Below are 24,338 nucleotides of genomic sequence, written 5' to 3'. Positions count from 1 at the left end.
TGTATCACATTCTCTGGTTCTCTCATCCTTGTGACACTTTCTTTGCTCAATATGATCCCAATAATTTGTCAACCTACTTATTATCCAGAACGTAAACTCCACGAGGGTGTCGACTCCACTTTATTCACCGCTTTATGCTCCGCGCCTAAAACAACATCCTGCATGTGGTTGGGACTCAGTTTGAATTTGTTGAATAAAGAAACGGATGGGAATACCGTAAGGTGCTTCTCTGCCCAGTGAGAAGTCAGAGGAGAAACAGGAAATGTCCCTTGTGGGTGCATCTACTTGGTGCCTCTCCCGGCCACATGCGCCGTTGGACTGGACCCTGAGGGAGAGCAGAGGGGAGCAGCGGAGAGGGCTCAGTCTGAACCGAGTGTCTGTGACCCTCCAGGCCCTGTACTAGGCAGGAAGGTGGGGGGCTGCCCGGGGCTCCTGAGGACTGGGGGACCTGCGGGGCCCTAGGCAGGAAATGCACAGGCGTTCAGGGAAGGAGCCCTGGGGTCATCCCCTGGCATGCAGGGGAGATGGGGAAGGGCGCCCAGGAGGCAGCAGGACACAGGCCGAGATAGAGAGTCCGGAAGGAACGTGCAGGGAGGGGCACGGCTGGGCAGAGGGCCTCCCGGGCAAGGAGGTTGGGTGCAGTGGACAGGGTGGCGGAAAGCCAGGCCGGGCTATCACACGAGGTTCCCGAGGCTCGGGAGAGCTCAGGTGGACAGAGGCGCTTCTCTGTGCACCTCCCTTGTTGGAGAACCCCATGAGCTGCCCACGTGGGTCCTGCACCCAGGACGATGTGATCTGCCCGGCTACAGCGTTCTATTTCCAGAAGGGACTGAAACGGAGTCCGGCTGTCCAGCCAGGTCCCCCCAACTCAGGACACCGCATTCCCAGCACTTCCTAAATTTTTGAGAACCACACGCTAAAAACAGGGAGAGCTGGATCTGTCCAAGGCCACCTGGAGCAGTGCCCTGCACAGTCCTGGAGGGAGATGTTTGGACGTGGTTCTCCGATGTCCCTCTATACACTTGGCACGGGGCTGGGCTGACAATACACACTAGAGCACCCCAGGGTGGGGACTGGCACGTCCCTGAATCTGCAGGCTCAGGGGCAGGGGTCAGGGACAGAAGAGCTGAGAGGGTCCCTCCAGCAGCCCACGCAGGACACGTGGTGTCCAGGTGGAGGGGGCTCGGGAAGGTGGAGGGAGAGGTTGACGCGGGCGGGGAGACGTCAGGGTCCTGGATTCAGCCGTGGGCTGAGCTGCTGAGGGGCCTGAAGCTTTGTGCTGGGTCCTGAATTATGTGGAAGGTTCCGGGACAGACCCCACATGTCCCGGGGCTCAGAGTCTGTATGTAAGGTGGGACCAGGGACGTAGGACTCGGGCAGCACTGAGGTCCCCGTGAGGGCCACGGCAGAGGTGAGGACAGTCCGTGGGGCCCCGCGGTTGCAATGTAGCCGGGGGAACCCAGAACTACTTGTGAAGTTTGGTTTTTTGTTTGTTTTATGCCTGACGGAAACTGAGCATTTGCCCATAATTCAGGAAAATGATCCAAGGGATACTTGGCACTGGGGGAGTTGGGGTCCCCTCTGGGCTGTAGAGTGCTCAACTGGGATTATTTTCAACCCGACCGTGAGCCTGCTCTTCCTCTGTGCCAGCGCTTTGTTCAGACTCGAACTTTCTTCTTGGACTTCACTGAGGAAAGTGAGATACAGTGTGTAGTTAGAACAAATTTGTTGAGGACAATCCTCCAGTTGTGACACGGCGGGTTTAATGGCAAAAGGAGCTTAGGATCTAGTTGAGAGGGAGAGAGGCCACCAACGGGAGCAAACGAGTACAGTTTCACCAGGAATTAGAACACTCTGAGCAAGTCGGCCTGAGAAGTAGGAGAGACTGGGAGACAGCTGAGGTACGCTGACGGGGAGGCACACGGTCAAGGAGGTGGCATTTGAGTCAAGACTCAAATGACCAAAAGGAGCAAGCCATGCAGTTAAGGGACAAGATCATTCTGGGGAGAGGCAGCAGCAGCTAAGGGCCCTGATGGAAATGAGCTCCTCAAAGTCAGGCTCAGCAGGAAGGCGGACTGGGGGAAGGGGACAGGAGGGAGATGGGGTCCGGGGAGTTGTGCAGGGTCCTGAAGGCCACAGTGAAGGTCAGGAGCACATTTTGAGCCTAAGCTAAGCTACTACCAGGCTTCAGGCAAGAGCGTGAAATGCTCTGCTCTGGGCTGGGATCGCACAGTTGTGGCAGCTGGTTGGATAATGAACCTGGGTAAGGGTCAAAGGGTGGAGACCGTGGCAACACACTGTGCGACGATGGTGTGACTTGGACTGGGGTGGCAGCAGCAGAGGTGGCAGAAAGCACGTGGGATTTGGGAGGGGGTGACATGAGTCTTACTGAGGACCTTGGAAGAGAGTGGCTGGAGAAAGAGGATTCAAAAAAGACTCTGGGCTGGTATCCATCAGGACGGCTAGTTTCCCAAACAAAACGAAACATAAAATAGCAAGCATTGGTCAGGATATGGAGAAATTGGAACCCTGTGCACTGTTGGCAGGAATGTGAAATGGCACAGCCACTACAGAAAGCAGCATGGTGGCTCCTCAAACAATTAAAAACAGCACCATCAAAAAATAAAAATAGGACTGCCATAGGATCCAGCAACCCTTCCCCCAAGAATTGAAAGCAGGGTCTGGAAGACACATTTGTAAACTCATGTTCATAGCATCATTACGCAGGTATCCATAGATGGTGGAGGAAAGAATAAAATGTGGCACATCCATAAATAGAATATTATTCAGTCTTGAAAAAGGAAAGAAATTCTGACACATGTTATGACATGGATGAGCCTTGAGGACTTAGGTGAAACGAGTCGATCATCAAAGGATAAGTGTTGTCTGGTTCCACTTATGGGAGGTACTTTAGAATAGTTACAGAGACAGACACGGAATGGCCATTTTCAGGGGCTGAGAGAAGGGGTACTGGGGATTGTTTAACAGGTATGATTTTGCAAAATGAAAAGAGGTCTGGAGCTGGATGGTGGTGGTGGCTGCGTGTTCTTTTTTTTTTAAATTTTTATTATTGGTTATTCAAAACATTACATAGCTCTTGATATATCATATTTCACACATTTGATTCAAGTGGGTTATGAACTCCCATTTTTACCCCGTATACAGATTGCAGAATCACATCAGTTACACATCCACTGTTTTACATACTGCCATACTAGTGTCTGATGTGTTCTGCTGCCTTTCCTATCCTCTACTATCCCCCCTCCCCTCCCCTCCCATCTTCTCTCTCTACCCCATCTACTGTAATTCATTTCTCCCCCTTGTTTTTTTTTTCCCTTTCCCCTCACTTCCTCTTGTATGTAATTTTGTGGCTGCGTGTTCTAAATGCGCTTAATGTCATGTACTCTTCAAAATGGTTAGGACAGGGCAGGGGGTGCAGCTCCGAGGTAGAGCACTGGCCGAGCGAGTGTGATTGCCTGGGCTCGATCCCCGGCACGGAAAGAAGATGAAGAAAAGAAGCATCAGGTGGGGTCTTCTTTCAGTGTGTGTGGGGGGTGCCCAGGAAGCAGCTGGCGGGAGGAAGGGTGTCTGCCCTGGTCCCGTTCTAGAACACGCAGGAGGTTAAGAAAGACGCCTGGCGTTAGGAAGGACTGTGGGGTCATTATTGGGGATGTGAATGTGAGAAAAGCAGCCATGGAGGCAGCCCACGGCGGGGAGGGGTGAACAGGGAGGAGTCTGAGGTCACATTTAGAGACAGACCCTGAGCCACGGCAGGGGGCAGGAGGAACAGCCCAGGAGGCGATGGGGTCCAGAGCAGAAGGTGTCCACCGAGGACCGAGTGGTCATCTGGGTCCAACCCTGCCAAAGGATCCCCTCAGATGCAGGCAAGGATCTGATCACAGCCTCTTAAGAGCAGCTTAGGGGGGGTGGGGGCGGTGGAGATCAGGACGGTGGACTCAAGTCATTTTGCTATGGGAGAGGAGCAGGGGACAGGGACTGCAGCTGGAGGGGTGGCGGTGTAGCTCGGTGATAGAGGGTGTGGACGGTGTGCACCAGGCCCTGGGTGCAACCCCTGCACACATGCGCATGCTCACGCGCACACACACAGAAGATAATACATTACATGCTAGGGAGGACAGCCCAGTAGGAAAGTTAAGCTGCTACCTTTGAAGAACAAGCATGCAGTGGCAAGCCCCGGGCCTTAGAATGTCAAGCTTGGGGGCCTCTAATCCAGGCCATTCAGGAGGCTGAGGCAGGAGGATCACAAGTTAGAGACCAGCCTCAGCAATTTAATGAGATCCTGTCTCCATAAAAAGGGGGTGGCCTGGGGATGTGGCTCAGTGGTGCAGAACTACTGGGTTCAATCCCAGTACCAAAAAAAAAAAGAGAGAGAGAGAGTAGGATCTTGGATTCAGAGAAAGGCCTGGGTTGGTGCTGGTGTGGGGGTGGGCCTTGGGGACAGCCCTTGTCTCTTCCCTCTGATGGTTTGATGGGAGGGGACAGACGCAGGAGGTGGCTGGGTTTGCTGAACGACTAAGAGGTGATCCGCGTCGTGCCTGCCCTGTGCTGGGTACACAGGGATGGGGACAAGGCGTCCCGTGCACACTGCAGGAAGGAGATGCACCCAGTGGAGGGACAGGGAGTGACTCCATGCCAAGGATCATAGATGGGGGGGGCACGGGGAGGGAGGACACGGCTGGGAGCCCTGTGGGACGCTTCCCACTGACTCCTCTGACTTGAGGTCGTGGGACGCAGGAGGTTTGGGTCCCCTCCTTTGGGGGCTCAGAGAGGAAAGGGCAGCGAGAAGCAGCCCTGAGGGACAGTGTGCCAGCTGGAGGCCTCCCGGATTCCCTCCCCTGTCCCCAGGAGGTGAGGGACATTGGCGAAAAGCGGGAGCTGTACCTCGCGCAGAAGCAGCTGCAGGAGCCCGAGGAGGCTGCGGGGGCCCAGAGCTCTGGGAACGCCTGGCAGGGCTTCATGAAGCGCTTGCTGGAGGTGGAGGAGGAGGAGGCCACCCACCGGAGGACCTCGAAGGCCCGAGGAGCTCTGACAACACGGAAGCCCCCGAAGACCTTAAGCCCCGTGTGCACCTCGGCCCCGGGCCTGCCCCTGACCCTGCTTCAGACCCCGGCCTCCACGCCCGCCACAGCCCCGCCCTGGGCCCGGCCAATGGCCCCAGGATCGAGCCCTGCCCCCATGGGCGCCCTGGCCCCCGCCGCTGGGCCCTGCCCAGTCCTGCCGGTCCCCACCATGGACCTGGGCTGGAGGCGGCCGGAGCTTTTGCCCCAGAGCAAGGACAGGAGCCGGAGCTACACCAAGGCACGGTAGGCGCCACCCCAGCCCCGGCCTCGTCCCTGTCTCTGCACCTGCCTGCTCCCTCCTGGGCTGTCCCCCTGGGTACTTCCAGCCCTGTCCCCTGGTCTCTGTTTCCTTTCCTGCTGGTCCTCCTCACCCTCGGCCTCGCTCCCCCCCTGGCTCCTGTTCCCGTCACTCTTGCCCCCAACCCACAGGGCTCTTGCCATGACCCCTCTGTCCTGGCTTCCCCCTCCCCCCATGGCCATTGGCGGTGGCCCTGGGCCCAGGTGGCAACATCCAGTGCTCCGCAGGCAGGAGCTGGAGGAGTGCAGCCTCCTCAAGCTGTACCAGAGCTGCGAGGAGTGGTCGGAGGAGCACCTCACCCAGAAGCAGGAGGAAGGTGAGCTCTCCCAGGCCCGGCACTGCTGCCACCAAGCCCCACGGCCCTGTGTGGGGCCCCTGGGTTATCTGCAGGTGGCCTGGGCACAGGGGGCGTGGGAGGTAGCCCCAGCCCGCAGCGCTGGGCCCACTGACTTCTCTGACTTAAGGTCTGGGCTCTGCCAGCTCCAGGGGGGACGAGGTCCTGCAGAGCCCGGTGGGCTTCGAAGGCTGTGTGGCCTCACCCCAAGCTGCTCTGATTGTCCTCTTGGCAGGAAGCTCGGGCAGGACACAGTGCTCCCAGGCCCCGGCCTATCCTAGACAGTCCCTCTCCATCGACAAGGCCACCAGCCTTAGACAGGTCCCCCTTTCCCACGGCTTTCCACCCACCCCCAAATTTAGAAGCTCTGAAGCTCTGCCCTGGAAGTCACCTGTGCCCTCGGCTCTTGCTTGTCCTTGGGGCTGGGCCACGGTACCTCAGCCCCTGACACCTTATAAGAACAGGTGTGCGTCCTCCTCCCTTGTCTTCCTTTGCAAAGTGTGGGACCCTCTTGGACAAAGCAGCCCCTCCCTCTGCCTTCCTCACATGCTCTCACAGGCTCCAGGGCAGTGACCTCGTCCTTTTAGCATCAGAACTGCATAGCTAGCCGGGCTTGGTGGCGCCAGCGGCTTGAGAGGCCAGGCAGGAGGATCGTGAGTTCAAAGCCAGCCTCAGCAACTCAGCGAGGTGCTAAGCAACTCAGTGAGACCCTGTCTCTAAATAAAATACAGAATAGGGCTGGGGATGGGGCTCAGTGGTGGAGTGCCCTGAGTTCAATCCCTGGTACCCACCCCCCCTCAAAAAAAAAAACAAACAAAAATCTCCATAGCTACCCATCGCTACCTAGTAGGGGTCCTCTTCCAAGCACAGACCCAGCTCCTCGAGTTGTTACGAACAATGCGTGGTTTTGACACGGAGGCTCAAGGTTCCCACCTCGACCATCAGTCCCTGTCTGGGGAAGAAAGGGTGACTTCTCTGCTCCAGTGGCTCAAGCCACTGGGCATTTTGAGTTTTGTTGGTTTGTTTTTGTGCTGGGGACGGCAAGGCGCATGTGCTGAGCAGGTATCCTACTGCTGACCGATGCCCAGCTGTCCTGGGACATTCTGAACCTTCACTTCGGATTTGGGAGCTGTTCTGTTCCTTCCTTGGTGTCTGCCAGGGCAGGCAAGTTTACCCCACTCTGTCCCCGCCGTCCCCCTCCCACGGTTCACCTCCTGGGCACCTGCAGCATACAGTGATACAGTCACGCAGCGGCCCCAGGAGGGCTTCTGCCTGTCACACAAGACACGGAACCACGGCTCAGGACGATGGCAACCTGCCTGTGGAACTGCATCGGTCAGCTCGGGCTATCAAACCCACGTACCCGCAGGCTGGCTGGCCCGAGCACATTTATCTCCTCACGGTCCCGGAGGCTGGGGGTCCAAGGCTGGGTTGGTGTCCCCGACGCCTCTCTCCTTGGCTTGCAGGTGGCTGCCATCTTGCCGTGTCCTCCCCAGCCTTCCCTCTGTGCATGCACAGCCCCAAGATCATTGTGTGTCCGAATTTCCTTTTGCTCTGTAAGGACACCAATCAGATTGGATCAGCGCCACCCTGATCACCTCGTTTTAACTTAACCCCTTCTTTAAAGGCTCTGTTTCCTACACAGTCACAAGGTGAGGTATGTGGAGGTTAGAACTTCAGCATGTGAATTTGGGGACACAGCTCAGCCTACAGCAGCAACCCAGTTTGTTCAAGGACAGAGCCAGTCACCAGGCTCTCTGACCAGGCTCTCTGACCGGGCCCTGCTGCAGGCTGAGAGGCCCAAGGCTGCCCGTCTTGAGCCCTCTGGCCTTTCCTCTCAGTGTGCGCAGCTCCAGGACTTTCTCGGTGAGCTTCCTGTCCCTTGCTCTGTCCCAGAACACTGAAGTTACCCTGGAAGCCATTTCCACACAAAGGAGTGCAGACACCAAGCTCAAGGACACAGGCTTAGACTCGAAAGGAGTCACCACTCCTCTCGGCCCAGTTTCCCCATCTTTACAAAGGGAGTAAGAATTCTGCTCCATAGGATGATGTAGGGACTGAGAACCTGGGCATGGCATAAGGTGTCCCGAAGTAGGGTAGGGATGCTCCTGTCACCAAATACGTCACCAGTGAGATGAGTTTTTGCCAGCCTGGCTCCTTGGTATCCATAATTGAACCCCGAGGTGCTTAACCACTGAGACAAGTCCCCAGCCCTTCTTTATTTTGAGACAGAGCCTCACTAAGTTGCTGAGGCTGGTTTTGAACTTGTGATCCTCCTGCCTTGGCCTCCTGAGTGGCTTACAGATGGGCCTCGGTGTCCACCCGACTTTTGCTCTTCTAATTATCATTGTCCTCATCTGTTCACGGTAGTAGAGGACTTGGGGCAGGAGGGTGTCTGAAAAAGACAGGGTGCCCCTCCCCAGGTAACATGCTCTCCTCGCAGCCTTCCGCAGCTACTTTGAGATCTTCAACGGCCCTGGCGAGGTGGACGCGCAGAGCCTCAAGAACATGCTGCTCCTGGTGGGCTTCTCCCTGACACCGGCCCAGGTGGAGGACGTCCTGGTGAGCGCCGATGTGGACGGTGAGGAGCTGGCTGTGGCTGAGAGCCCGCACAGGCGCATCACGGGCCCCGCGCCTGCAGGATGGGTGCTTGGTTTAAGGCGCGCTGTGACAATCTAGCTATTCTCTGTACACAGGGGACCCTGTCCTACATTTTCATTGAGCCCTGGATCCCACAAATTATGTAGCAGATCCTGGTGCCAGGAGCCGAGGCTCCCTGAGCACCTATTCAGTGCCAGCTGCTGGGGACCCAAAGATGACCCAAACCTACTCCTGACCCCAGGGTGGTGGGGATCTTGGGATCTCTTCCCTTCGGCTTCCAGTGCAAGCTCCACCAAGTGTTCCTCCTCTGCTCAGTCACTCCCTTTACCAGCCGTGAGACCTTGGCCAAGTCACGGAACTTCATGAACCCTCAGTTTCTCCTTCTGTAAAATGGGGTTGATTACGGTCCCTATCTCATCAGGCTTTTGCATAACCCAGGCCAAGTACTAAGCACAGGGTATGGGAGATAGTAACTGCTAATATATTCATCCAGTAAGTATTCACTAAGTGCTCACTGTGTGTCCATTTCTATTTGGGGCACTGAGGATAAAAAGACGTGTAGGACTCATCTTGCAGCCCTCAAGGGGCTCACGGACACGGTGCTTTTGGGCCAGGGCTGATAAAAGTTAAGAGGCATTGGGCTGGGGAAACAGCTCAGTGGGTAGAGTGCTTGCCTTGCATGAGTAGAGTTGCAGGGTGGTGAAGAGGAGTCCAGGCAGAGGAAACAGCATGTGCAAAGGCCCTGAGCAAGGAACAAAGTGGCTCCCTGGGAAAGCAGGTTGGTAGTGCCTGGGAGCTTGGCACAGAGTGAGGCTGGACACAGGTGACAAGGGGATCCTGCAGGGACTTGAAGGCCCAGGGGGAAATCTCGTGGGTGTGTGTTCTTGTGCAGTGACAAGCACTCAGTAACAACAATAACAGTCACTGAATTTAGTGAGCATCTAACATATACATGGCCTGTTCTAAGCACTTGACTTCGTTTTTATCGCCCATGAGATAGGTATTATGATTATCTGCACTCTAAAGAAAAGAAAACGAAAGCTACTGGGTTTAAGAGACTTGGCCAAGGTCACCTGGGTAGGAAGAGGTAGCCCTGGGATGTGAACTCAGAACACTGCCTCCAAAGCACAAATTCTAGTGGCTTCTACCCCAGGAGGTTTTCCTCGTAGCCTTCTACTTCCTTATGCACACCATGCAGTGAAGGCCCATGACTTTCATAATCCGACCCACTGAGTGCATGCGGGTCACCATGCCTGCGTTGTGCTGCCTGGACATGCTCTGGGCCCCGCCCATCCTGTCCCTCTTCTGGCCTTCACAGGAGATGGTCATGTGGACTTCAAAGACTTCTTGGCTGTGATGACAGACAGCAAACGCTTCTTCTGCTCTGTGGGTGAGTAGGGATGGAACCAGGGCCTTTAGAGTTGGAGAGGGGATCAAGAGGCTGACGTGGTGGTGGGCAGTATCCAGGGCCACCCAGTGGTAATGGCAGCTACCATCCCATGTCCCCAGAACAGAATGCCCTGGCGAACATGGCTCCCCCGAACCCCCACACTCTGCTCTTTGAGATCCTGTCTCTGCTGGTGGAGATGCTGGCCTTGCCGGAGGCAGCCTTAGAGGAGATCACAAAGTGAGTGGGGCTGTTTGTTGGGGTGGAGGCTGTGGACACAAAGGTGACATCTAGTGTCTTGGCAGTGTTAAGACTCTGTTAAGATTCTTAGTTGCAAGCAAAAGAAACTCAAAGGAAATTGCCTTAAGCAACAGGGGAATGTATTGGCTCAAATAACTGGTTGGGCCTTCAGGAATGGCTGGATCCAGGAGACCAAATGTTATTGGTAAGGCTTTATCTCTCCATCTGTCCTTTTCTATGCAATGGCTTCAAGCTGAGTCAGGCTCTCTCCAAGTGGGAAGAATGGCGACTGGTAGTCCCATCCTCACACCTTCCTATTTCCGCAACTTCAGCAGGAAGAATTCTTTTCTGTAAAGCAATCTCAGCAAAGGAATCAGATGGACCCTGCCAGAGGACTCAGGGAGGGTGGGTGGGGAGGCAATGGTGCATTTAAGGAAGAGACGGCTGCACATAAAAGCTACTCAAACATCCAGGGCTAGAAGGAAAGGGTGAAAGTGGAAAGGCTCCCTTGATCTCCAAATACCAGTTTTGGACCCCGATCCTTTGTTTCTCATCTTAAATATTGAACATATTTTAATAGTTGATGCTCAATAAATGTTAGCTTTCAACAGAGGCGGTTGTGAGGATCAAATGAGATCAGAATGCAAAATGCACATTGCTATCATAGAGGAAAAACAAATCATGTTAAGTAACATACATAATCAAATATGGCTGGAAATACAAACCATATCTCAATAGTACCCCTAACTGTTAATGGCTTAAATGCACCAATCAAAAGACATAGGCTAGTAGAATGGGTTTAAAAAAAAAGATCCAACAATATGCTACCTACAGGAGACTCATCTGATAGGAAAAGACATACACAGACTGAAGGTGAAAGGTTGGGAAAAATCATATCACTCATACGGACCCCGGAAGGAAGCAGGGGTGTCCATACTTGTATCAAATAAAATAGACTTCAAGCCAAAGTTAATCAAAAGGGATAAACAAGGACACTACATACTGCTCAAGGGAACCATACACCAACAAGACTTGACGATCATTAATATATATGCCCCAAACAATGGTGCAGCTACGTTCATCAAACAAACTCTTCTCAAGTTCAAGAGTCAAATAGACCACAACACAATAATCATGGGAGATTTTAACACACCTCTCTCACCACTGGACAGATCTTCCAAACAAAAGTTGAATAAAGAAACCATAGAGCTCAATAATACAATTAATAATTTAGACTTAATTGATATATACAGAATATACCACCCAACATCAAGCGGATACATTTTCTTCTCAGCAGCACATGGATCCTTCTCAAAAATAGACCATATATTATGTCACAGGGCAAATCTTAGCAATTACAAAGGAGTAGAGATACTACCATGCATTTTATCTGATCATAATGGAATGAAATTGGAAATCAATAATAAAGTGAGAAAGGAAAAAGCCTACATCACATGGAGATTAAACAATATGTTACTGAATGAACAAAGGGTTACAGAAGATATCAAAGAGGAAATTAAAAAATTCTTAGAGATAAATGAAAATTCAGACACAACATATCGAAATCTCTGGGACACTATGAAAGCAGTACTAAGAGGAAAATTCATTTCATGGAGTTCATTCCTTAAAAGAAGGAAAAGCCAACAAATAAATGACCTCACACTACACCTTGAAGCCTTAGAAAAAGAAGAACAAATCAGCAGCAAATACAGTAGAAGGCAAGAAATAATTAAAATTAGAGCTGAAATCAATGAAATTGAAACAAAAGAAACAATCGAAAAAATTGACAAAACTAAAAGTTGGTTCTTTGAAAAAATAAATAAGATTGATAGACCACTAGCCACGCTAACAAAGAGAAGAAGAGAGAGAATCCAAATTACTAGCTTACTGGATGAAAAAGGCAACATCACAACAGACAATTCAGAAATACAGAAGATAATTAGAAATTATTTTGAAATCTATACTCTAATAAAATAGAAGATAGTGAAGGCATCGATAAATTCCTTAAGACATATGAACTACCCAGATTGAGTCAGGATGATATAAACAACCTAAACAGACCAATATCAAGTGAGGAAATAGAAGAAGCCATCAAAAGACTACCAACCAAGAAAAGCCCCGGACCGGATGGATATACAGCAGAGTTTTACAAGAACTGTAAAGAAGAACTAATACCAATACTCTACAATCTATTTCAGGAGATAGAAAAAGAGGGAGAACTTCCAAATTCATTCTATGAGGCCAATATCACTCTGATTCCCAAACCAGATAAAGACACCTCAAAGAAAGAAAACTACAGACCAATATCCCTAATGAATTTAGATGCAAAAATCCTCAATAAAATTCTGGCAAATCGGATACAAAAACATATCAAAAAGATCGTACACCATGATCAAGTAGGATTCATCCCTGGAATGCAAGGCTGGTTCAATATACGGAAATCAATAAACGTTATTCACCACATCAATAGACTTAAAGATAAGAATCATATGATCATCTCGATAGACGTAGAAAAAGCATTCGACAAAGTACAGCATCCCTTTATGTTCAAAACACTAGAAAAACTAGGGATAACAGGAACTTACCTCAACATTGTAAAAGCTATATATGCTAAGCCTCAGGCTAGCATCATTCTAAATGGAGAAAAATTGAAGGCATTCCCTCTAAAATCTGGAACAAGACAGGGATGCCCTCTCTCACCACTTCTATTCAATATAGTTCTCGAAATACTGGCCAGAGCAATTAGACAGACAAAGAAATTAAAGGCATTAAGATAGGAAAAGAAGAACTTAAATTATCACCATTTGCGGATGATATGATCCTATACCTAGAAGACACAAAAGGGTCTACAAAGAAACTACTAGAACTAATAAATGAATTCAGCAAAGTAGCAGGATATAAAATCAACATGCATAAATCAAAGGCATTCCTGTATATCAGCGACAAATCTTCTGAACTGGAAATGAGGACAACCACCCCATTCACAATATCCTCAAAAAAAAATAAAATATTTGGGAATCAACCTAACAAAAGAGGTGAAAGATTTATACAATAAAAACTACAGAACCCTAAAGAGAGAAATAGAAGAAGATCTTAGAAGATGGAAAAATATACCCTGTTCATGGATAGGCAGAACTAACATCATCAAAATGGCGATATTACCAAAAGTTCTCTATAGGTTCAATGCAATGCCAATCAAAATCCCAACGGCATTTCTTGTAGAAATAGAGAAAGCAATCATGAAATTCATATGGAAAAATAAAAGACCCAGAATAGCAAAAGCAATTCTAAGCAGGAAGTGTGAATCAGGAGGTATAGCGATACCAGATTTCAAACTGTACTACAGAGCAATAGTAACAAAAACAGCATGGTACTGGTACCAAAACAGGCGGGTGGACCAATGGTACAGAATAGAGGACACAGAAACCAATCCACAAAATTACAACTATCTTATATTCGATAGAGGGGCTAAAAGCATGCAATGGAGGAAGGATAGCATCTTCAACAAATGGTGCTGGGAAAACTGGAAATCCATATGCAACAAAATGAAACTGAATCCCTTTCTCTCACCATGCACAAAAGTTAACTCAAAATGGATCAAGGAGCTTGATATCAAATCAGAGACTCTGCGTCTGATAGAAGAAAAAGTTGGCTCCGATCTACATATTGTGGGGTCGGGCTCCAAATTCCTTAATAGGACACCCATAGCACAAGAGTTAATAACAAGAATCAACAAATGGGACTTACTCAAACTAAAAAGTTTTTTCTCAGCAAGAGAAACAATAAGAGAGGTAAATAGGTAGCCTACATACAGGGAACAAATCTTTACTCCTCACACTTCAGATAGAGCCCTAATATCCAGAGTATACAAAGAACTCAAAAAATTAGACAATAAGAGAACAAATAACCCAATCAACAAATGGGCCAAGGACCTGAACAGACACTTCTCAGAGTATAATCAATCAACAAGTACATGAAAAAATGCTCACTATCTCTAGCAGTCAGAGAAATGCAAATCAAAACCACCCTAAGATACCATCTCACTCCAGTAAGATTGGCAGCCATTATGAAGTCAAACAACAACAAGTGCTGGCGAGGATGTGGGGAAAAGGGTACTCTTGTACATTGCTGGTGGGACTGCAAATTGGTGTGGCCAATTTGGAAAGCAGTATTTTGAGATTCCTGGGAAAGCTGGGAATGGAACCACCATTTGACCCAGCTATTGCCCTTCTCGGACTATTCCCTGAAGACCTTAAAAGAGAGTACTATAGAGATACTGCTACATAGATGTTCATAGCAGCACAATTCACAATAGCTAGACTGTGGAACCAACTTAGATGCCTTTCAATAGATAAATGGATTAAAAAAATGTGGCATTTATACACAGCACTAAAAAAATGACAAAAATTTTATACTCAGCACTAAAAAATGACAAAATCATGGAATTTGCAGGGAAATGGATGGCATTAGAGCAGATTATGCTAAGTGAAGCTAGCCAATCCCTAAAAAACAAATGCCAAATGTCTTCTTTGATATAAGGAGAGCAACTAAAAACAGAGCAGGGAGGAAGAGCATGAGAAAAAGATTAACATTAAACAGGGACAAGAGGTGGGAGGGAAAGGGAGAAAGGAAATTGCGTGGAAATGGAAGGAGACCCTCATTGTTATACAAAATTACACATAAGAGGATGTGAGGGGAAAGGGAAAAAAAATCAAGGGAGAGAAATGAATTACAGTAGATGGGGTAGAGAGAGAAGATGGGAGGGGAGGGGAGGGGGGATAGTAGAGGATAGGAAAGATAGCAGAATACAACAGTCACTAGAATGGCAATATGTAAAAATGTGGATGTGTAACCGATGTGATTCTGCAATCTGTATACGGGGTAAAAATGGGAGTTCATAACCCACTTGAATCAAATGTATGAAATATGATATGTCAAGAGCTTTGTAATGTTTTGAACAACCAATAAAGATAACAATAGTGTTAGAAAAAAAATCTCTTTTTATAAAAAAATCAGTAAGGTCAGGAGTGACCTTTCATTCTTGATTTTAGGAAAAAAAAAATGCACGTTGCTGAGTGCTCCATACAGAGTGATTAAAGCTGTACCAGAGGAAGCCCTGGGACCCAGTGGGAGGGAGAAAGGCTTTGGGATTCCGCCTGTGCCTCTCCCTGGCCCCGCAGCCCTGGGCAAGCCACTTGCTCTCAGGGCTCGGTTTGTTCATCTGTAGAATGGAGATCTATTTCCTCAACTCTTCAATGTGAGTGACAACATAAGAGCCAAGAGAACCAAGTCCAAAGACAGGGAAAGACCCTTGGCTCTCTCAAAAACAGGCAGAGAAAGCACATTCGTTCTTCTTGAGTCTTTTTGTTCTAATTACGCCTTCAACAAATTGGATAAGGCCCACTGCCCCGGGGGGGGGGGGGGGCATCTGCTCTACTCAGTCCACCAACTCAAATGCTAATCTCATCCAGAAGCTCTTTCCAGTCACCCACAGAAATGATGTTGAAGCAGGCTGGGCAGGCGCAACAGTGCACACCTAGGCTCAGGAGGCTGAGGCAGGAGGATCGCGGATTCAAAGCCAACCTCAGCAACAGAGAAGCACTAAGCAACTCAGTGAGACCCTGTCTCTAAATAAAATATAAAATAGGGCTGGGGAATTGGCTCAGTGGTTGAGTGCCCCTGAGTTCAATCCCTGGTACCAAAAAAGAAAACAAAAAAGAAAGAATGTTGAAGCAAGTAGCAGCACCTCGTGGCCCAGTCAATGTAACTATATGTAACTATCACTTGGGGTTCAAGAATCAACAAACACATACAAATCTGCTTCTGCAGCTAGGTGTGGTGTAATCCCAGTGACTCAGGAAGCTGAGGTAGGGGGATGGCAAGTTCAAGGCAGCCTCAGCAATTTAGCACAGAACTATATCCGCAGCCCTTTTTTATATTTTATTTAGAGACATGATCTCAACGAGTTGCTTAGAGCCTCCCTAAGCTGCTGAGTCTGACTTCAAACTTGCCATTCTCCTGCCTCTGCCTCCGGAGCCACTGGGATTACAGGTGTGCACCACCACACCCAGCAGTGGCACTTCTTTGATCTGTGCCAGGACTCTACCAATGCTTTTTGTGGTCTTCATGCAAATGTCCACACAAAGAGATATTTCCATTTTGTTCATACACTGATTTTGTTTTTTGGTACTGGGGGTTCTACCACTGAGCTACATCACCAGACCATTTTATTTATAATTTTGAGATAGGGCCTTGAAAAATTGCTAAGGCTGGCCTTGAACTCCTGTGTCGCTGGGTTTACAGTTGTGTGCTACTGCACCTGGCCGGCCATACGTGATTTTCTTGATGTTAATGCCATTCTTTTGTTCCTTGAGCATCTGGTAAGACTTTGTTTTCAAGTCTTTGTCTAGTAGGCCTGCCATTGGCTCTTTTTCAGAAACAGTTCTGGTACTTTTTTCCTTTGAAATGGATGTTTTGTGTTTGGGGCCATATCCTAGACATTTTGGTTGATAAACTTTTGTTTGTGTAGGCTTGGTTTCTTTCTTCATGAGAACATATTTGTGAAAAAACCCAGAGTTTCCTTGGGCCTCTCATGGATAAGACTCACTTCCCACCTTTCTCCTGTGGATTTTGGTTTTTGGCCCTGTTAGGTCAGGCCTATAGGAGACCTTATACCAGGGCAGGAGATCAGCAAACTCTGCGCCACTGGCCACATCCAGGCTACCTCATTTTTATTAATCATCTATGAATTCTTTCAAGCTACAATGACAAGAGTTGAGTAACTATGACGACATAGCCTGTGAAACCAAACAGATCTACATCTGCTCCTCTGGAGCATGGGCCTTCCTCCTGGGACCTGGCTTTTCTGAGGTTTACGACTGTGACTGGACTGGAGTCCACTGTCAACCTCAAGTATCTCTCCTCGGCTCTCAACCTCTCTAGCAAGCCCTAGCAACCTCGCGTAGTGCAAGGGGTACAGGCAGGCGCCAACACATTCTGCAGGATGTAAAATTATTGATTCATGTCCCAAATCCCAGTGACTAAGCAGGCTGAGGCAGGAGGATCACAACTTCCAAGACAGCCTGGACAACTTAGGGACAGCTCGAATTGAAATTAAAAGATTAAAAGGGCCAGGGATCAGGCTGGGGTTGTGGCTCAGAGGTAGAGCACTTGCCTAGCATGCATGAGGAACTGGGTTTGATCCTCAGCACCACAAAAAAATAAAATATAATATGTCCACTTATAATTAAAAAATAATATTTTTTAAAAAGCAGGGGAGGGCAGGGATGTAGCTCAGTACTAACGGTGTTGCTGGGTTCAATCCCAGAAACACAAAAATAATTAATAAATTACTATAAAATCAAATTATCGATTCACTTTATTTTATAGTTATATGACTAGGTTTTCTATTGCTTCTTGAGCTAGGTTTGGTAATTTATATTTTTATAGGAATTCAACTAGCTCTTCTAGTTTTCATACATATTGGTCTAAAGTCTTCTATTCCTTATTTTTAAAATTGATTTTTAAAATCAAGCTGTTTTCTTACTGTTGAGGTCTTTTGTTTTGTGGTGCTGGGGATTGAACCCAGGGCCTTGTGCATGCAAGGCAAGCACTCTACCAACTGAGCTCTATCCTCAGCCCTTTCCTTATTTTCTTAAAGCTCTATTTGATCGGTAGTTCACGTTCTTCTGTTAGGGTTTGTATTCAACTACAATAAACGTCAGTAAACTTGTTTATAAACTTAAAGGTTTGCATTTTCTAGATTTACCAGTAGTTAACATTTTGCCACAAGTGCTTTATCATCCTCTTTCTCATATATATTTTCTCAGCCATTTGAGTGAGCTGAACATATCATGTCCCCGAGGAGCCCCTGATCTTTTCAGTATGTTTCCTAATAATGACATTTTCTTACATATTCACAATATCTTTTCATTTTGGGAAATTTAACATTTATACAATACTATATAATATCTAATTTACAGTTTTCATTCCAAATTTTTCCCGTTGTCTCACCAATGCCCTTTACAGGTTTCCCCCCCGCCCCTAATTCAGGATCACACCATTAAATTGTTGTGTTTTTTTTTTTTTTTTTTTTAAGGTGATGTTGGGGATGGAACCCAGGACCAGGCACATGCTAGGCAAGCACTCCAGTACTGAACTACACCCCCACTCCCAGTTTTATGTGATATTTTGGGTGCACCTGTTTTGACTGTGACCTGTTGTGTGAAGACAGGTAGAAATTTCCACTTGTGATGTCGTGCTGATTCTCAGAAAGTCGCAGATTTTGGACCATTCTGGATATTTGGATTAGGGATGCTCCACTTGCACTATGATTTAATTTCCTTTATTATTGTCATTCTTACTTTCTGAGTTGACAATTGCCTTGTTTTTTCTTTGTACCCATTGGCAATCTTCTGATATCTTCCCTGGAGTTTCTTTTTTTTTTTTTTTTCAAATCATGTTTAAGGAATTCTATTCCTAACTGAGCAACTCAGGGAGGCTGGGGCAGGAGGATCACAAGTTCAAGGCCAGCCTCAGTGACTTAGCAAGACACTGTTTCAAAATAAAACATAAAAAGAGCTTGGGGATATAGCTCAGTGGTAGAGCACCTCTGGGTTTAATTCAGTCAAAAAAAATAAAAATAAAAAAGCCATTCCTCCTGTTTCAGGAGAAGTTGCACTTCAGGCCTGCTGGGAGGGAACAGGGTGCGGGGCGCAGAGTTGCCTGGCACCCGGGACTCTGCTGCACCCCAGGCATTTTATTCCTTTCCTTATTTGGATTCTCCATTTTCTGAATGTCTTTTTCTTTCTTTAAAATTATATATGACAGTAGAACCCATTACAATTCATATTACCATATAGAGCACATTTTTTTCATATCTCTGGTTGTATACAAACTATATTCACACCGTTCGTGTCTTCATACATGTACTTAGGGAAATGACGTCCATCTCATTTTACCATCTTTTTTATACTCCTTGCCCCCTCCCTTCCCCTGACTCCCCTTTGCCCTGTCTAAATTTTGTCTAATCTTCACATGCTCCCCCTGCAACCCCACTATGAATCAGCCTCCTTATATCAGAGAAGATTCAGCATTTGGTTTTTTGGGATTGACTAACTTCACTCAGCATTATATTCTCCAACTCCATCCATTCACCTGCAAATGCCATGATTTTATTCTCTTTTAATGCTGAGTAATGTTCCATTGTGTAGATATACCGCAGTTTCCTTATCCATTCATCTACTGAAGGGCATCTAGGTTGGTTTCACAGTTTAGCTATTGTGAACTGTGCTGCATTAAACATTGATGTGGCTGTGTCCCTGTTGTATGCTGTTTTTAAGTCCTTTGGGTATAGACCGAGGAGTGGGATAGCTGGGCCAAATGGTGGTTCCATTCCAAGTTTTCCAAGAAATCTCCATTTTGCTTTCCGTATTGGCTGCACCCTTTTGCAGTCCCACCAGCAGCGTATGAGTGTGCCTTTCCCCCACATCCCCAACATTTACTGTTGTTTGTATTCTTAATTGCTGCCACTCTGAATGTCTTTCTTGACATATTCGCTCCTCCTTTTTAAAACGGGAATATATTTTCCTGGTAGTTTTCTTGGGCTAGAAAGACACTGAAGAACATTGCCTTCAAAATTTCTGTTAAGCCACAGTGATGCAGTCTGAACTGGCTGTCCCTTAAGGCATTTGAACTGCCATCTTGGGATCTCGCTTCAGTCTTCCTTCCCCCCGGCTTCTCCTGTAGGTCAGATCTGTCTTCTAGATGTATTCTGTGCCTTTCTTTTTTGACTTATGCTTTCATTTGGGAAGGACATGTCCTCCAGCAGCTTCTTAAGGATGCATGGGAAGCACATTTTAAAATTTTCGTATGACTATCAATTTGTTTCTTCTGCCCTCACTTACTGCATAGTTGAGCTGGGTATAGAATCCGAGGTTGGTATAGTCGTTAAGGACTAAGCCTCAATAGACTATAGTTCAATGAGAAGGGAGTTCTATGTTGACAGTGGAGGGAGCAGAGTTGCCCGGGCTCCCATTTTCTTGCCAATGTATTGTTCCATCCTTTGCTAAGTCAGTGCTAAACTAACTTATCAGCAACCATGAGTTCAAGCCCACAGGAAAGGGAAAAGAAGTCAAGAGCAGGCGGTTTCCTTTAACATTGTGACTGAGAAAGTTATACTTTGCTCATGTCCTGTCAAGCTTCATCTTACAGGTTGCCTTTGAGTGTCTGGACCCACACTCCCCATGAGAGGCTCTTGGATTCGTTTCCCATCTTCTGTAAGGTTTATTGAAATCCCGAGTCCAGGCCCCAAGGGACAGGTAGAGGCTGAAGCACAGCTGCCACTCCAATCACCAGGCCTTCCCAAAACAGAAGCCTTAGTGCATGCCTACCGCTCACCACTGCCCACAAAGCCAGATGACGTGGCCCTGCCATTTTGTGCCTATGACTCTTCCCATCCCCACAAACCAGGCTTCAACCGCTCCCGCCTCCTCGCTGTCCCCAGGGCTCACTGGGCTCTTCCTCATCTCTGGTCTTTCCGCAGGAATCCACTGGGTTTGGCCCTCCCCTTATTCTGTTCAAACATCATCTCTGACACCTTCACTGACCACCGTGAGCAAACTCCCCCCTTCGCTCCCCCCTGCCCTTTCCCATTTCCTCCGAGCGCCCACCATTCCTTGCGTGGTATTGTGTTTTCATTTGTACACAGTCTGCCTCTCCCATAGGCTTGTATGCAGGTAGCTGATTTGGGAAGTGTTTCCAGGGAAAGGAGGAAGAAAAGGGGTGACAGCAGCAGAGGGAGACAATACAAGGACATGTCACTGGGTCAGGTGTGCACTGTATGTCCTGGGGAACCACAAAGGGTGGCCCAGGGGAAGAAAGGAGAAAGTCTTAAACCTTGGCCACTAACTCCTTAGGCCAAGAGTGGCCCCCGGGTGTACTCCCCTGTATCTGTAGGTTGCATGTGTCAGAGAAGCCCAGGCAGGACTTAGGTGGCCCTATAGACTGTCCCTGGGCAAAGCTACAAGCTCTTGCAGAAGTGGTTGTGGTGGCTGTGGCTGGAATAACAGGTGGGGCTGAGACAAGGACACAGGGACCCTGCGAGGTCAACCACTCAACCACTCTTGTGGGCAGCACACAGTGGCCACTCGGTGAATATTTACTGAATGAGTGGTGCTACGGTGCAGTGAGAAGCCAAGAAACAGAGCTAAGAAACAGGGTCGGGAGTGACTGTGCACGCCCGTAACCCCAAGGACTGGGGAGAGTGAAACAGGAGGTTTGCAAGTCGGAGGCCAGCCTCAGCAACTTTGTAAGACCCTGTCTCCAAATAAAAACTAAAAGACTGGAGCTGGGATGTAGCTCAGTGGTAGAGCACTGGCCTAACACAGGTGAGGCCCTGGGTTCAATCCTCAGCACCACATAAAAATAAATAAAGATAATGTGTTTCTCTACAACTAAAAAAAAATAATAATAATAAAAGAGACTGGGTTAGTGGCTCAGTGGTAAAGTACCTGTGGGTTCAATCTTTAGTTCAAAAAAAGAAAGACAGACACCGTGTCTGAGGTTCTGGTGGGTAAGTAACAGCAGCGAGGGGTGGTGCAGTTGAGGATCGAGGGTTTCTGGAGATGAGCAGGAGTGGGCTGCGCAGCTCATTTATATGCAGTTGCATGTGTAAGTAAAGATATCAGTGGCCAAAACCATGGGTAACTCGTGCATGACGTACTAAGCTCTCTGTGCACAGTTGGTGGCAAGTGCCTGACAGGCCTTGTCATCTGACCCACTGCACATGGAGTGTGCCATTGCCAACCCGGGAGAAACCGGAAGCTCAGAGAATTCGAGTAACTTGGAGTGACAGGATCGACAACCATTTCCCCATCTTACACAGGGGCACTGAGGCCCGAGCAGGGCGGCACTGCTCACGGACAGGAAGTGCAGGGCAGAGCGGACTCAACTACCCAGGTCTCCCGCCTCCTGGTCTGCGTGCCTGCTCCAGAGCTGCCGAAGGAACAGGGGCTCAGGAGGGGTGGGGATTAACCACACTGCTTCCCCAGCTACTACCAGAAGAAGCTGAAGGATGGCACCTGCAAAGTGCGAGAGATGGACTCGGCCATTGGCCGGCTGCGGTCACGCAAGAAGCTGCCCTACAGCCCCCAGCAGGCAGACAGCTTTGAAATCTCAGAGCGGAAGGTCCTCAGGATCCTGAGTAGGATAAAGCAACAGAACTATGGTGAGGGTCCTGGGCCCACTGGGCTGGATCAGGGGCTCGGCTCCCCTGCCCACCTCCCTCCTTTGCCCATGTCCCAAGGGAGCTGGGAGGTCTGCTTTCCTACTTCGGGCTTAACTATGTCCATCAGCAATTGGGCAGATGATCAGTCCCTTGCCTCTACCCCTGCTCTGGACGCCTCCCCTCCTGCCTTACCCCAGAGCACAGGCTGTTCCTAAGAGCCAGGACTGGGAAGGGAGCAGCTATAGAGACTGGGAATCCCAGCTCATCACTGACTGAGCCCTGTGGTCAGTCACAGTGACAGGCCATCTGCAGATGTGCCAAGGTTTAATCCTCATGAACACACATTTGTCCCATTTTACAGAAGAGAAAAACTGAAACAGAAAGTTTAAGCAATCTGCCCAAGTCCTCCCAGATAGCATGTTGGGATGGGTTTACACCCACATTTGATCCCCAAACCTGTGCTCTTCCCACTGAGCAAGACTGCCTCCTTTGCCCAGGTATCATGTATTAGGCTCCTCAGCGTGACAAGCAATAGCTGGAAGTTCTGCAGCCTTTCTGGCGCACGCCTGCCAGCCTTGGCCAGGCCCCATCAAGAATGGAGTACATCTGCTCCTTTCAAAGCTGTGCTTAGTCTTTGCTCTGGGCCTGTGTCCAGCTGGATGCTTTGCAGTTATCTCCCCTTAAATCATCATCAACTGTGAGCTGGCTACTGCTAGTGTTTCTGGCCTAGAGGCTCAGACAGCTCATGTGGCAAAACCAGGATTTCACTGGGGTCCGCCTGCCTCCCTAGCTGGCCTTACTCTAAAGCATTCCCTCTCCTGCCCGCTTCTTCACCAGCTGCCAACCTGCAGAGCCCCTACGCCCAGGTGCCCTGCATCCCGCTCTGTCCCCGAATGGACAAGATGGTGCGGCGGAAGCAGGGCAACCACTATGTGCTAGACCAGTGTGCTTCCAGCAGCCTGAGCCCAGACATCCGCAGCCTCTTCTTCCCGTCAGGACCTCAAGGAAGCAGGTAGGTGTCCAAAGGGCCAGGGCCTCTGTCATGCTTCCTGCAAGAGGCCCCTGGCCTAAGGCCTGGAAAATCCAACCTTCCAAGAGGTGATCCCTGGGGGACTGCTTCCTCGAGGGAGAAGGGAGAGGAATAGGAGGGGAAGCACTAACCTGTGTACCAGGTAGATGAGGGCACTAAGCCTTCTTGTGCCCAGGACTCAGTGACACCCACCATCTTTCCTGGGCTGGCACTACCCCATTTCCACACAGGAAAACTTAACTTTGAACTTTTCTCCCAAGCCTTGCTCTAAATTATGAATAGCAGGCATAGCAACTGGGCAGGGGTGTGTCTCTTGCAGCAGGTCCCCTTCAAGAAAAAGGACTCTGGACTTAAGAGTTAGGCCCAAGTCCCATAGCTGGCTTCATCGCCTCCAGGTCTCTCCCCTGAGCACACAGGGACAACAGAGCCTGGGAGGATTGTGCAGAGAGCCAAATACCTCCCTTCTGTCCCACCCCCCTGCCCAGGGAACACAGCTCCGACAGTGGCAAGTGGCTTGGCTCTCTGCCAGCTCGAACCCACTGACCCTCTGGAGTCCTGATGGAGCAATTCAAGGCCTGCAGACAGATGGGCCATCAGGCAGGGGTGGCTACTGGAGTTGGCTTTTATGGCCTGGTAAGCCAATAAACACCAAGAACCTCAGCCTCTGTGCCTGGCGCCAGGGAAGGTCCCCAGACTTTCACCTCCCTCCCAGGCCCTCAGAGTATAGCGCTCCAGTCCCCTCAGGCTCGAGCAAAGGCTTGACTCAAAGCCCTGCCCGGGGCTGGGGCTCCTGCTGCAGGTGCCCTGGTATGTCAAGTCTTGGCCTCTGTGCACTCTTGATGCACAGTGGGGCCCTCCTCAGACGAGTGTCTCCCCTTTGGACTGAGAGCCCCACAAAGGCATTGGTGAACATAAGCCAAATCCCTGGGAAAGTCACGGGCCTCGTGGAAGGGCAGGAAGTGCCCCCAGTCACCATCTTCCTGACAGAACCCATGGATGCAGGATCTCTTTCCCTGAAGCACTAAGAAATGGAGCCTTTGTCCCCAGATCCACATACCACCAAGCCCCTTCCCTCACCTGAGACTCTCACTGGGACTGAGCAGAGGTAGTCCCCCTGGGTTCAACAGCCAGCCACATTAAG

At 49.1% G+C, this 24,338-nt stretch overlaps 1 protein-coding gene across 1 annotated transcript in view; it reads left to right on the top strand.

The window, feature by feature from the left end:
- Positions 1-23,812, top strand: part of Spata21 (spermatogenesis associated 21) — a 35,791-nt gene extending 11,979 nt beyond the window's left edge. Inside the window, exons 7-14 of the mRNA XM_027951889.2 lie at positions 4,867-5,324; positions 5,607-5,695; positions 8,157-8,294; positions 9,633-9,704; positions 9,824-9,941; positions 21,992-22,167; positions 23,005-23,179; positions 23,683-23,812. Of these exons, the coding sequence (XP_027807690.2) occupies positions 4,867-5,324; positions 5,607-5,695; positions 8,157-8,294; positions 9,633-9,704; positions 9,824-9,941; positions 21,992-22,167; positions 23,005-23,179; positions 23,683-23,740 (1,284 nt within the window). The 3' untranslated portion in view covers positions 23,741-23,812. The remainder of the gene's footprint in view (positions 1-4,866; positions 5,325-5,606; positions 5,696-8,156; positions 8,295-9,632; positions 9,705-9,823; positions 9,942-21,991; positions 22,168-23,004; positions 23,180-23,682) is intronic.
- Positions 23,813-24,338: the final 526 nt, after the last annotated feature.

The sequence above is a fragment of the Marmota flaviventris genome, chromosome 10, assembly GCF_047511675.1.
Source record: "Marmota flaviventris isolate mMarFla1 chromosome 10, mMarFla1.hap1, whole genome shotgun sequence".
NCBI classification, from domain to species: domain Eukaryota; kingdom Metazoa; phylum Chordata; class Mammalia; order Rodentia; family Sciuridae; genus Marmota; species Marmota flaviventris.
The sequence above is the reverse complement of the archived record's forward strand: the minus strand, read 5'-3'. Positions and strand labels throughout refer to the sequence as shown.